Raw genomic sequence first — 12,739 nt, 5'->3', positions numbered from 1 at the left:
AGGAAACCTAAGGGGGAAAGGTTTTTAAGAATAGCCTACAATTTCAGTGAGCCTATACGAAGTGTTTCAGGGTAGAATCATGTCCTGAGTTGACTCGCAGTCTGTTCAGACATGAGCCCGTTTCTCCTTTTTTCCTTGGTATTTTCCCCCTTTTCGTGGTGTAGAACCGTTTTGGATCTGGCAATGAGCTGGCCACGGTGCCAGTTGTCAGTAAGCTGTTTGGACTTGTTCCCTTCCACTCGCAAGCACTAGCTGCCACATCATCTCTGTGCCTTCCAGTGAAAATTCACAGCTGTGAAACACTGAATTGTTTGTAATATCTTAATGACACTGTTGTAGCAGAGAGTGTAATTATTTTACAAACTGCTTTCAAGTACAGACTAGTCTGTGTCTGTTATAATTGTGTGTGTGTGAGGGTGGGGTGTTGTGGGTATCAGCAGGTATTGTTATCAGCAGGTATTGTTATCAGCTCTTTTATGTTCTGTAGACCTGGGTGTTTCCTGGTGTATGAAGGAATGGAGTTCTGTAGCTCTCCTATCAGACTGAATGTTCATAGTAGACAGGCTTGTGGTTATGAAAATGACTTATTCTGTTCTACATTAATAATTATTTGATGTAGATAGAATTATATCAACCAAGTGCTCTTGATGTGTAGTCTCATAGGCTCACAGCCCAACTATGTATCTCTGTGTAAATATTTGTTTTAAGCATGCCCGTAGAAACTCCATTAAAATGATGCATTGTCATGTATACACACCAATAGGAAATGCTTATCCCTGTATCTGGGTCATCTGATCTGGGCATGGCAAAGCTCAATTTTTCTTCCCTCTCATTTCATGTTCATACTAGCATATTAGCTTAGCTGTGCTAGAAAACGGGTCATAAGTCAGCCAGTCATCCCCTGCTCCATATAAACGCAGCCTTCCAGGTTTAAAGTAAACTGTGTCTCTGTGATTATTAACATAGCACACTGGCCTTGTTTTTCTCACCTACAGCTGTACCAGCCGTTCCAAAGTACAGCCAACATGCATACTTTTCACTCCAGTGCTATCCTCATCCATAAACCTTAGCCTGGGAGCAACTGTCATTCTCTCTGTCTGTCTGCTTTCTCTCTCCTCTTTAAGTGTGGACCTAGCAGTCCTTGCAATGGTATCAGTTGTGTGCTTCCTAGCTGACTAAAACCACTGTATTGCACTGAATTCCAATGCTGCTGTATATTTTTGAGCCCATTGCTTTAGCTGTGAGTTCTCTTGGGCAGTCCGTGCTAAAAGCAGCCAGGTTGAAAAGCCTCTGCCGGGCCCTGTGAGTCTGCCCACTGTGGGCCATACCGCACCGCTCTGTCCTGAGGGCGGCCGTTGGCAGCCACTGGTCCTTTGGGACAAGGGTGGTTAGCAGAGCCCCAGCTTCCTATTGGCGGATATTTATAATTTGTACTTCCCGTTGCGGAGCTCGGAGAGGGGTACATGCAGTGCTGTATGCAAACACAAGTGTTCTGGTGTTCTCTCTGTGGTGATTTTCATGTGCATCCTCTGAGTAAACTTCTCCTCATACTCTCCCCTGGGAGTGGAAGAGGATCTCTGGAGACCCATTGCAGGTTGCATTCGGCTCTGCTGTCCTCTCTGTTCAGTGACTCATTCTGTCATTATATATCCTTTGCCTCATATGGGCACTGAAGAAACCCCTTGTCCCGCCAGGGCAGCTTAGCCTTTAAAACATCTTTCCATGATGCCAGCGCAGTGTCCCAAGCAACTATTTCCCTCTCGTATTCCCCCAAGGTTGCCCGTGCGCTGGCATGTTGTTGTTGGCTTTCAGAATTAATCCTGCCCCTCTCACCCCTCCCAGAGGTCTTAACTCATATGTCTCTGCCGCTGGCCTCCGCATGTAACTCTATGTCTGGACCTGGACATGAGTTCCACAGCCACTTGGCAAAACCTATCTAAAGACACTTTGTCAGGGGTGAAGCATTTGGCATCTCTGTGCTGTCCCTGCTTTGCTGGCCTTTGATGGCACCTGCCACCACCCCTGGCCCTGCTGATGTGTCAGCTGCTGCGGTCGCTCTCGGCGAACGGCCGTAAAACAAAATGCGTAAACAAACGGCCGCAGGAGGTTCCGCTCTTCACAGCGTGAGTCATTCACCATGGATGTCCCTCTGCCCGCCAGGCCCTGCGCGTTAAAGTGGTCCACACACTTTTGGCTTGGATGACTCAGCACTGGACGGCTATCGTCAGGTGCAACACTGATGAGGAATAGTTTTTCAGTGTTTTTATCCTAATTAAAACCTTGTCGAACTAAAACATTGCTTACTCTTGTGATATGGAATAATCATTATTAATTTGCCCGTGGACAAATTGTTAATTAAAGAACAGTAGAAATTAGCAAATTGAGCAAATATAATTTAGAAAATGTCTTCATAAATTGAGCACAACACTAGAGAATGTTTGTGTCTCCTCAAAAGTATCGCTATGATGTACATTTAAGTTTGAGCACAAGATCTGATCTGCATCTTGTCACAGTCAGACCACACCGGGAGGTTGCCTGTGCGATTGTTGCCAAAAGCCTTGACACACCGCATTAACCTCTTGGCTTATTGACAGTCAGGTGAGACCTGCGTGCTGTGTGCTTTTCCTCCCTCTCACTCTCGCTCTCTCTCTCTCCTATGGGGAGGAGGGTTGCCATACTCCCTGCTCTGAAAGTTTAGTTATCAAGCTGGTCTGGAATAATAACCCAGGCCCAACTTCTTATCGCAAATTAAAGCGCTGGCTCTGATGACAGCATACCTCTCCACTGTAGTGCTCTTTGGCTCAGAGGCCAGGAGGTGTAGGAACTCAAAAACAGATCTTTTCCTCACCACCCCATTGCCCATTGTATGTTCCAACTACACTCAAAAAGTCCCATATGCCATGAATTAATTTGTGTGTATGTGTGTGTGGGGGGGTGGTGGTGGTGTATGTAATGCTGTATGCAATGTATGTGTGCTTGTGTGTGTTAAAGACACACCTGGCTTGGGTTTGAAACCTCTTGAGAAGCGAGAAGTGCAGTAGTATTACATGCTACTTTGGATCTGAGTGTGTGGGATTTTTTAGTCCCAGAGGCCGGCCGCTGATGCCAATCTGCATGGCCTCCACCAAATGCAGGAGTTAAGCGTTGCCAGATGCCCAGCAGCGGGCACACACATCGCCCACGGGCAGTTTGGTTTCACGTATCTCTTGTATCAGCTGTGGATTTTCATAAAAGCACCTTTGAGCAGTGGAACCATCTTGGTTAAATCTCGTGTCTGTTGACGATGATGCTTTTTTTGGGCCTGATTTAGAGGAAAGAAAAGACTTATTGTTCACATTTTAATATCCACTGCATTTGCTCCTTCACAGCTGATGAGCTTTGATCTGTGCTGCCTAGATTTTGGGCTCTGTGACTGCAGACGGTACAGTGGCGCACTGTTGTAAAGACCAACTCATCTAATGCTGGGAGTAATTTAGATTGCTCGTGCCTTGGTCTCCTTCTCAAGAATGTGTTCTCTCTAATGATGCAGGTCTCCCTGAAGTTTACATGTGTCTATATATGGGTGTTTGTGGATGTGCTTCACCGTGTCTGGCCTCACTTTGAAAGCAGACCACCTAGGGCATTTGACACATCACACATGTGAACTCTGACCTTTGACCCTAAGTCTGCTCAGTGTGCCTTTAACGTGCATCTTTATACGACCTTGAGGGGGACTTACTTGTCTGTTTGGCCAGTAAAATTGTCCATGTGGTGCTCAGTGGGCTTCTGTGGGTGAGGGCCAACTGATGAGTTTTTTTGCACCTTTTAGTGCTGTTTATTTTGGTTCGTTGCAGTGAGGAAACACTCTTTTGGTGGTGTTGTGTTTGACGAGGGAGCCTAGGAGCCCTAAAAAAAAGGACAGCTTCGGGTTTCACACTGAGAGGAATGTTGATGTGGACCCATAACCGATTCCCATTGAGGAGGGAAATGCCAAAGACACAGAAACTGGTTTTTCACACAAAACGGGCTGTCAATCAATGTCTCAACCCCCAGTTGGGGTTGCACCAAATACAACATCCTTTCTGTAGTCCTATAGTTTTACTTTTTAACTGTCTTTTTCACAGGACCATAGCAAGAGGCACCTGTAACAATATGCTAATTAAGCTACCAATATCTGCTACCCTTAGGTTAGAAAAACTGAGCTGTTAATCACAAGTGTACAGTTCAAAGCATGAGCTGGATTGGATTGGATATGGTACTTGACTATTAGCATGAGGTGTGAGTTGATTGCTGTACTTGAGCCAAAATGATGTCGACGTGGTGAAAAAGAGTCTGTACCTGCAGCTGCCTGAGAAAAACATCTTAGCCATGGCTGTGGTTTTGGGGTCAAGCCCCTAGGCAGTAGGAGTGTCCAGTGGGTTTCAGTCAGTATGACAATTAATTGATTGATTTTATAATGGCGCTCAAGTGCATTGCAAGTCACTGACCTGAAACCCGTCTCTCAAGTCTAGTTTCACATTTACTAGCCCCTTTCAATATGTTTTCTTCCTGCTCCCCTGCTGGGGGGTGGCATCGTTTTGGGGGAGCTGCCTGCTTGGCTTTTAGGCAGCATTGTCCATCCTTCTCGCTCTGAATCATGTGACCTAGAACAGCACAGGAGGAACATCTCATTCTGATAATCTTATCCTATCTGACTCAAGTACTGCAAGAATGTGCTGATATCTAATTACTGACACCACCACCCCCTCATCACTCCCACACACATACACAGCCACACACACATACATACACACACCATCACCTTCATGTCTTTATAGGGTTGTCCGTGAAATGTCGTTTTAATAAACACTGGCACATATCTGGAGGATTTGCCCATGGTTAAAGTGCGATTTAATCTGATATAATCAATACTGTCGTGACTTTCTCCTTAGGGAATGTGAAATCATATCTTGGTTTCGATCATGGGAATACCGAATGATAATAGTTTCCACTCCCATCAAGCAGTATTTCCCCTTTGTTGTCATCTAAATGGGACATTCACCTACGTGATTACACATCTTTTATGACACAGAGGAATGTGGTCAGCTCCATTCAATCTGAATGTGCTGTGGTCATGATAATGCCTCGCAGTGTTCTCCAGCTCAGCCTTTTCTCGTTTATTTCACGGAGATGGATATAACCGTACACCACTTAAAGACAGGGTTGTGTTTTTTTCTCTTTCTTTCTTTTTGAAAGATCCCTCCTTCACACAGCTCTTCTCGGAATTGTTCCCAGCGCACCATTTGGTCGTTCCTCCAAACAGCCACGGTGTTTGGACACCGCTTGTGTGTGTGTGTTTGTGTGTGCGTGGACGTGTCGTAAACATTTGAGCTTTGTTGACTGCAGCCGCCTCTCATCATACTTCGGCCGTCATGTCATCAGTCGCTCCCGGAGATCGCTCTGAAAAAGGTTGTGTCCACCGCTACGCGGTCAGCTCAGCTTTAAAGGGTTTTATTAGGCACATGAGATGCGCGTGATGGCAGGATTCATAAGAGGGGTGCAAAGTGATCAGATAAGGGCACCGGGAGCGGCCGGGTGCAGTTCCATGTCTGCGAGTCATATTTATAAGACTCTGACTTGGGAACAGCACGCTTGTGGGCATGAGTTGTGTCCCATGACCACACAGGCAGAGGAAAGACTGACCTCTAGCATAATTAATATAATGAGCTGATTTGAGAGACCAAAAAGAATTGGGGCTGTTTCCTGTGAGCAGGAATTGCACAGAGATCCTAGTGGCATTTTAGGGACATGATCTCTGTCTGCCATTTTAGTTTGTGTATTTATTTGGCTTGAAACATCCTGGACTTTTTGATAAGCACCCAAGCTTTTGTGGCTTATTGCTGTGTGTGTGTGTGCGTGTGTGAGACTGTTGTCTGATATATATATATATATATAATACTTTTTTTTAAGAGCTCTTCTGAGGATAGCGTTGTATGTGGTCTTATCTGGTTGAAACAGGCCATTGTGGTGTGGTGATGTTTTTGTTCCTTCTATAGTCTGGACATGTTCTCCTTCCTGATGTGGCCACATGCGCTCAGGCTGTGAGCGGGAGGGGTGAAAACAAAACCCACTCAGAGGGAGAGAACAGAGAAACGCTACCGAGACAAAACTCTGTCCAGGACCATCATAGACAGACGGACGGTTGTCAAAGCAATAAGAAAAACCATAGTTGCCACAGTACTTCAATCCTTCCCCATGTCATACTGCTGTTGATGTACTGACTGTCCATGAAGATTCACGATGGAATGTGTTCTACCAGGGATTTATGACATATCCTCTGGAAATTTGCTTGACTAACCAGTGCATGGTGGAATTCTTCTCTGTCCTGTGCCAAGCTGTGAAGGCTGCCATCAGTACACTACCAGTATGTGTTCCCTTCAAATCGTCCTAAATTATTTCACATGCAGTATTCCTTGGCCTCCAGTGTAACGTCGAATGCCATTCAGGTTTTTTTTGGCTGATTCGTGTTTTATGCCACATTAAACGCAAAGCTAGCTAGCTACCCGTTTCTTTGTATGCAGTGGCAGTAGCAGCAGGCAAAGTCATCAGGACCCAGGCTGTGTTTACGGGAGTGAATCTCAGTGTTTCTGAGTCTGCAGTTAGTGTGTGAGCATGGACTCACTTCCAGTGTCTGTCTCTAGCCTGTACCACAGGATATCTGTCGCACACACACACACACACACACACACACACACACACACACACACACACACACACACTTGTGGGCAAGCATCACAGAAACTATCAGGAATTCACCACAAGCTCCACATAGGGACTTGTGTTTGTTTTCACAAGCAGCCTAAAATAGGTGGAGTGGACACACACAAACCGACACAAGTGTCTGCGGGGCCTGGACACACACACCATACGCTCCCGTACGGAATTGGGAATGCTTCTCTTTTTTTGGCTCTGGTGTTATAATATGAATTCCCAGACAGGAACTCTCCTCCCAACTCCCAACACCCCCCGCCCCCTCTCTCTCTCTCTTTGTCTCTATCTCTGTCGCTCTCCCTCTTTGTCTCCCTCTCTTTCTGTCTCCCTCTTTGTCTCTCTCTCTTTCTGTCTCTGTCTCTCTCCCTCTTTGTCTCTCTCTCTCTCACACACACACACACTCAATCTCTCTCTCTCTCCTCTCTCCCTCTTTGTCTCTCTTTCTCCTGTCCCTCTCCCTGCTTGTGTCCTTTCCTTCCTCCACAGATTCTTGAGTCTGCGATAGGTGGATTCTTTTTCCGTCTATTCAGATGTGCTGATGATTAACAGTCAACTTTGAGCTCACCCCACTGCAAAGTTGCGTCATGAGGTTACACATGCCATAAGTTTATTACACAACACAGCCATTTCAAAAGGAAATGTTTTGATATTTAATTCATCGGCACTTCTACTTCACCAAATGGGGAAATCTTTGGCCTGATCTTTGGCCTGATCTATGCTGGTAATCCCGATGTGTCATGTTCTTGCTAACATAACAGGACATTGTTGGGACAACAAAGAAAAGGAGGGTACTGACCTCTGTATGGAATAAACAGGAAGTCATTTTCTTCCAAAATGGACATCATTCCTTTTGTTTTGAATCTCCAACTCTTGTTTCTAAGTAACAGCGAGGTTGTCTAAACAACGGTCGCTATTGCTTGGAAACATTAGGTTATGGCAAACTCAGTAGCCCAATATTGTCCTGCCTAATACCACAATAATTTAAAAGTATTAGCTGGTCCGGTCATGGTTTCAAAAGCCTAAATCCCAAAACCCACAATTTTGATTTAATGTTTAAATATGTGTGTCTAATGCAAATAATCTCACTGGTTTTCAGAAGCTACGTCTCAGTCACGTCTCAAGTTTCGGACTCGTCACAGTAGGTGAAAAAGTGGTTGGCTCTGCTGCTTGTGCTGGATGGCCTGTCTTAACTAATGACAGGCAGTGAACACTCTCGGCCACGTGGTGCGAAACCATAGCCACAGCTTAATCTTTATGACGGTAGTTTCAACGAGTGGCTGTCTTCAGTTTTCCCCTCGGCCGGCTCAGATGGAATGTCATTACATGGCAAATTTGCTCCAATTGCTTGAGTCCGTTTTTAACCTCAGTTCTTATACGTGCTCCAAATGAGACTAGATCTGAGAATCTTACTTTCTGATTATGTCTGTTCTCTAATGACATTTCAAGTATTTCTGGATTTACGCAAACATCACTCTCTACATGATGGGTACATGACAGCCTTGGGAATAATCTCGAGGCAGAGTTGGAAGACTTTGAAACACTTTGAATGGGCAAAACAAGTAAATACATCTATAATTTACAGCTATAATTCACCATTCACCATAACAGATTTTTGGTTGGCTTTGTGTGTCTCTTCCAGAGAAGCTGTACAACTCCCATGGCCCTGAGCTCCGGCGCTCCCTGTTCTCCTTAAAGCAGCTGTTCCAGGTAAAAGAGGCAGGAGTCACGTACTGTACGTTGCATCAGCACACCAAAGCACCTATGCTAAAATACTGACTTGACCAAAAGCAAAGGGCTCCTTTTAACCCCAGCTTAGAACAACAGAGTTCAGAGAGCCAACCGAGGGAGGAAATGCATACCAGTCATGCCAAAGTCTTTAACTGTAATCATTTAAGAGATGAAGCCATGATAAGTTCCGACCTCAGCGGGGAAAAATGCTGAATTCATGATCATGCCACTAAGAATAGGAGAGCCTCATCCAGACCTGCTATGTCCCTCTCTCTTTTTTTTCACTGCATTCAGAGGGAATAGCTGGTGTTGAATTCATTGAGTTTTGACCTAGAATGTCTGCTTCATAATGGGACTATTCTCCACTTTATGGGATGTTTTTTTCTTTTCTTTCCTCCGGATGGGGAAGGAAGTGGATGTATAATGACTATGCTAGACACACAGTCAGAGCTAGATGCACATATATAGCCACAGACAAACCCGTATGCACCAGCATAAAAGTTAATGGCGTGTAACCATGTCAGTGTCAACTTGTCAACAACACTGTGTAAACACAAACATCATATTCTTTTATCTGACGTGTCTCGTTTTGACGTAGGATGACAAAGACCTGGTGCCAGAGTTTGTGAATTCAGATGGGCTCACCTGTTTCATCAAAGTAGGGGCAGAGGCCGACCAGAACTACCAGAACTACATTCTCAGAGGTAAGACCTTGGATTTATCCTACAACCGGAGATACGGATGAAAACTCTCTCTCTGTACCTCAGTTGGAATGGCAGTGTGTATATTGGAGAGAACAGTTCTGCTTAAAAGATGTAATATCGACAGAACACACTGCTGTAGAGAATACGTGGTCTTGAGCATGCTCTAGGGATCTCTGATTTATCAGCCAGTGGCAGGGGAAGCCAAGGAAAAGTATTTAGTTTTTCTAACCATACAGATTTCAAGTAAAGATACCCCTGTAACTCAGTTGGTTGGACGTAATGCTAGAAACACAGAGAGCGGCGATTATTGTGCTCATTCACTTCAGGGACTTCGCTGTAACGGCAAACCTGATACACTTGGCAGTGTTACCATACAGATAAACGCAGATAAGTACAGTTTGAGAGACCTGGGGTAGAGACATGCAGTCCTCTGTAAATGCCTGTCTTTTGCTCTGCAGCCCTGAGCCAAATCATGCTGTTTGTGGACGGGATGAACGGCGTCATCAACCACAATGAGACTGTGCAGTGGCTCTACATCCTCAGTGGCAGCCTGGTGGGTGCTTCGCTCCGTTTCCTGTGACCATTTCGCCCTAATTTTCACATCCATCATTGCTCTGCTTAGTTACTTAATTATTGGCAGAAGTCTTATAGCACCTCCTAAGTAGCCATTTGACCATTTGGACAGAGGGTGGTGTTCAATTTTATTTCCAGGGAACTCTTCTCTTCTTCATTTCATGTCTTCAAACCATCAGGCAGCACAGTGTCTGTCTGTTGCTTATCGAAGGTGAATTAGTCCTCCAATGTCTTGACTCAGAACTGCAGGTTGAGTCAAGAGTCAAGTCAGAAATCCTGATTCCATTGAATAAATTGAAGTGGTATAAATTAGATCATGAATGTCATAAGAAATTACCTCACAATTGCAATGAATTAAAAAAATGTGTCATATCCTGTAATTAAGTACTGGACTAAAGTGATGTAATTTCCCTCTAGAAATGGTGGCTGTGGTTCTTATTAAAAATATTAACAAGTAAAAAAGATATAGATGGGTAAAGACTCCAGGGGTTCACATCATTGTGCTAATTGTCAGTTACTCAAAGGCCTAAAATACATAATCGTTGTGAAATACCTAGCAACCACTGGATGTGAAAAATTACTGTCTGCAACATCTGCGAGTATTTGTGATGATTTAATATGCTTTCCTCATCATTCACAAATGGTTTTAAATTTAATTTCAGCTTTGAGAAGGGGTAGCAGAGAGTAAGGGGCACGAGGAAAAAGAGCCCACCCCCATGTTGAAATGAAATCTAAACCACTGTTTAATTTGGTACATTTGGAGACAGCAGTTTTCTGTTATCACGCTTCACACTTTCTGTTATAATCTATGGACAGAACATGGGTTGCCAAGTATGAGGATTTCTGTGCAGAAGAATAACCAAGGGATAGGAGTTGCGACAAACTTGATAAGACAGTTGAACAGGAAGTAAAAGAGAAGTGAAAAATGCATATGCAAAAAGAGGAAATTCTAAATTCTCAGTTGATGTCAGTAGGTCAGTGGGGAAAGAGTTCCCAAGCCTGACCAGAGAGACATACCCGCACTGTGTAGGAGAACATGTCTAGACCAACACTTGATGCCATTCTTGATGTTATTGAGAGTTGCTATTGCCATCTAGTGTTGGAAGGATGTAGTTTTTGTCATTGTCTCCTTTCTACTCTCATTCTTTCATGTTCATTTTTCACGTTCTCTCATGGTCTTTCTCTTTCGTTTTCTTTCTCGTACTTACTAATTATTTTGGTTCTCTCTCTCGCTCTCTCTCTCTCTCTCTTTCTCTGTCTTTCTCTCTCTCGCTCTCTCTCATGTGTGCTTTCTGTTCCTCTTGTTCCCAGTCTCGGCTGGTGGTGAAAACCTCTCTGAAGCTGCTTATCGTGTTTGTTGAGTACACAGAAGCCAACTGCCCACTGCTCATTCAGGCTGTCAACACTGTGGATGCCAAAAGAGGTACTTCCCCCAAAAAACCCACCCCACACCAACAAGCACTCCGCACCCCCCCCCCCCCCCCCCCCCCCTGGCTGATGCAACCAGTCAGTCCTACATTACACTTGAGATAAATCTCATGTTTGACATACTTTTCCCAGGGGTGAAGCCATGGAAGTATCTGATAGAGATCCTGGATGAGAAGAATGGCTCCGACACGGAACTCCTTGTGTACACCATGTCTCTCATAAATAAGGTATTGGCACCAGACGTAACCAGAGGCGATGTAGCAACCTCTGACCCCGTGACTGGACTTAAACCCAGGTCATGCTGAACTCTTTTTTTTGTATCATCACTGCAAGAGAGCATAACTTGGTGATTTACAGGCTCTTCTGCCAGATGCACTGTTTGTAGTGATGCTCACCAGTACAGCTCACATCCTTTGAAGAACTAGCTGAACATTGCTACATGAAGTCTTAGAAGTGAATGTGAATATGTCACTGCTAGTGTAGCATGTATACTGTAAATGACTGGAGAACTAATGCCTTGGCTCGTGCTCAGACTCTCGCAGCTCTGCCAGACCAGGATTCCTTCTATGACGTTGCAGACTGTCTAGAACAGCAGGGGATGGAGAACATCATGCACAAGCACATGAATACCAAGGGGACCGAAGCAGACCTCAAGCAGCAGTTCACTATATACGAGGTACACCAGTCCCCCCAGCCTAACCACCAATCCCCCCGCATCCTCAGCTAGCCAAGCAGATGTTTTCCATGAGGCATGAAAATCGTAGAGTAGAGGCGATGCAGTACCATAATGTCAGAGATGTTAAATAGTTTGGCGACTCTTTCTCTTGTTGCTCTCTTTTGGGTACAGAACAGTTTCCCCACTGCACAATGCGCAAGTACATAGCTTACATCAGCAAACTCTTTATTGTCTGTGTCAGAGAGTGTACACCATTTTTTGTAGCTAAGGTGATGGAAAAAACAAACAAACCAAAAACCTGTATCCTTTTAAACACATGTTTGCGTACGTGTCCCCCAGAATGCGCTGAAGTCCGAGGATGGGGAGCTCGAGGAGTCCTCCCCACACATCCGCAAGGAGCGCCGCAAGGGGGCAGCCAGCGAGCAGGAGGGCAGGAGGAGCCGGAGGTCCTCGGCCAACTTCCCCGAAGTGCCTCACTCTTCCTCCCCGGCCTCCCCAGTCTCCCCCACCTCCTCCACCAGCCCGTTCTCCTCCTCCTCCCAGAGCCGCACCACCTCCCCCCAGCCCTCCGAGCCCTGCAGCCCCCTGCCCCTTTCCACTCCCACCTCAAGCTGCAGCTCCCAGAGATCCTCCCCTGTGCCGCTCCCTGTGGCAGCCAACGGTACTGCATCCCCCCAACAGGAGCAGGAGCAGCGGGCCTTTCCCACTCAGTGAGTGTGCGCCTGGCTGCGCATGTATGTGTATGAGCATGCTCGCGTAGGTTTCACAGTGAATCTGACCCCTGTACATGCGCTTGTGTGTATAATCTGCCACGTCCACGTGTCGCCATGTATTTCCAAAGCCTCAGAAGCTTGCTTGGTCCATTAATACCTGCATGCATGGCCGCAATGCTAATATCACA

At 45.4% G+C, this 12,739-nt stretch overlaps 1 protein-coding gene across 5 annotated transcripts in view; it reads left to right on the top strand.

Annotated features, from left to right (window-relative positions):
* The window catches only part of fhod1 (formin homology 2 domain containing 1), a 42,195-nt gene that overhangs the window by 8,164 nt on the left and 21,292 nt on the right, over positions 1 to 12,739 (top strand). For all 5 annotated transcript variants that reach the window (XM_031569215.2, XM_031569216.2, XM_031569218.2 and 2 more), the window contains exons 4-10: positions 8,369 to 8,436; positions 9,056 to 9,161; positions 9,620 to 9,714; positions 11,046 to 11,157; positions 11,295 to 11,389; positions 11,695 to 11,838; positions 12,178 to 12,548. In XM_031569215.2, the coding sequence (XP_031425075.1) occupies positions 8,369 to 8,436; positions 9,056 to 9,161; positions 9,620 to 9,714; positions 11,046 to 11,157; positions 11,295 to 11,389; positions 11,695 to 11,838; positions 12,178 to 12,548 (991 nt within the window). The remainder of the gene's footprint in view (positions 1 to 8,368; positions 8,437 to 9,055; positions 9,162 to 9,619; positions 9,715 to 11,045; positions 11,158 to 11,294; positions 11,390 to 11,694; positions 11,839 to 12,177; positions 12,549 to 12,739) is intronic.

This window comes from Clupea harengus, chromosome 6 (genome assembly GCF_900700415.2).
Source record: "Clupea harengus chromosome 6, Ch_v2.0.2, whole genome shotgun sequence".
In the NCBI taxonomy this organism is placed as follows: Eukaryota; Metazoa; Chordata; class Actinopteri; order Clupeiformes; family Clupeidae; genus Clupea; species Clupea harengus.
This window is presented reverse-complemented; position numbering and strand designations above follow the sequence as displayed.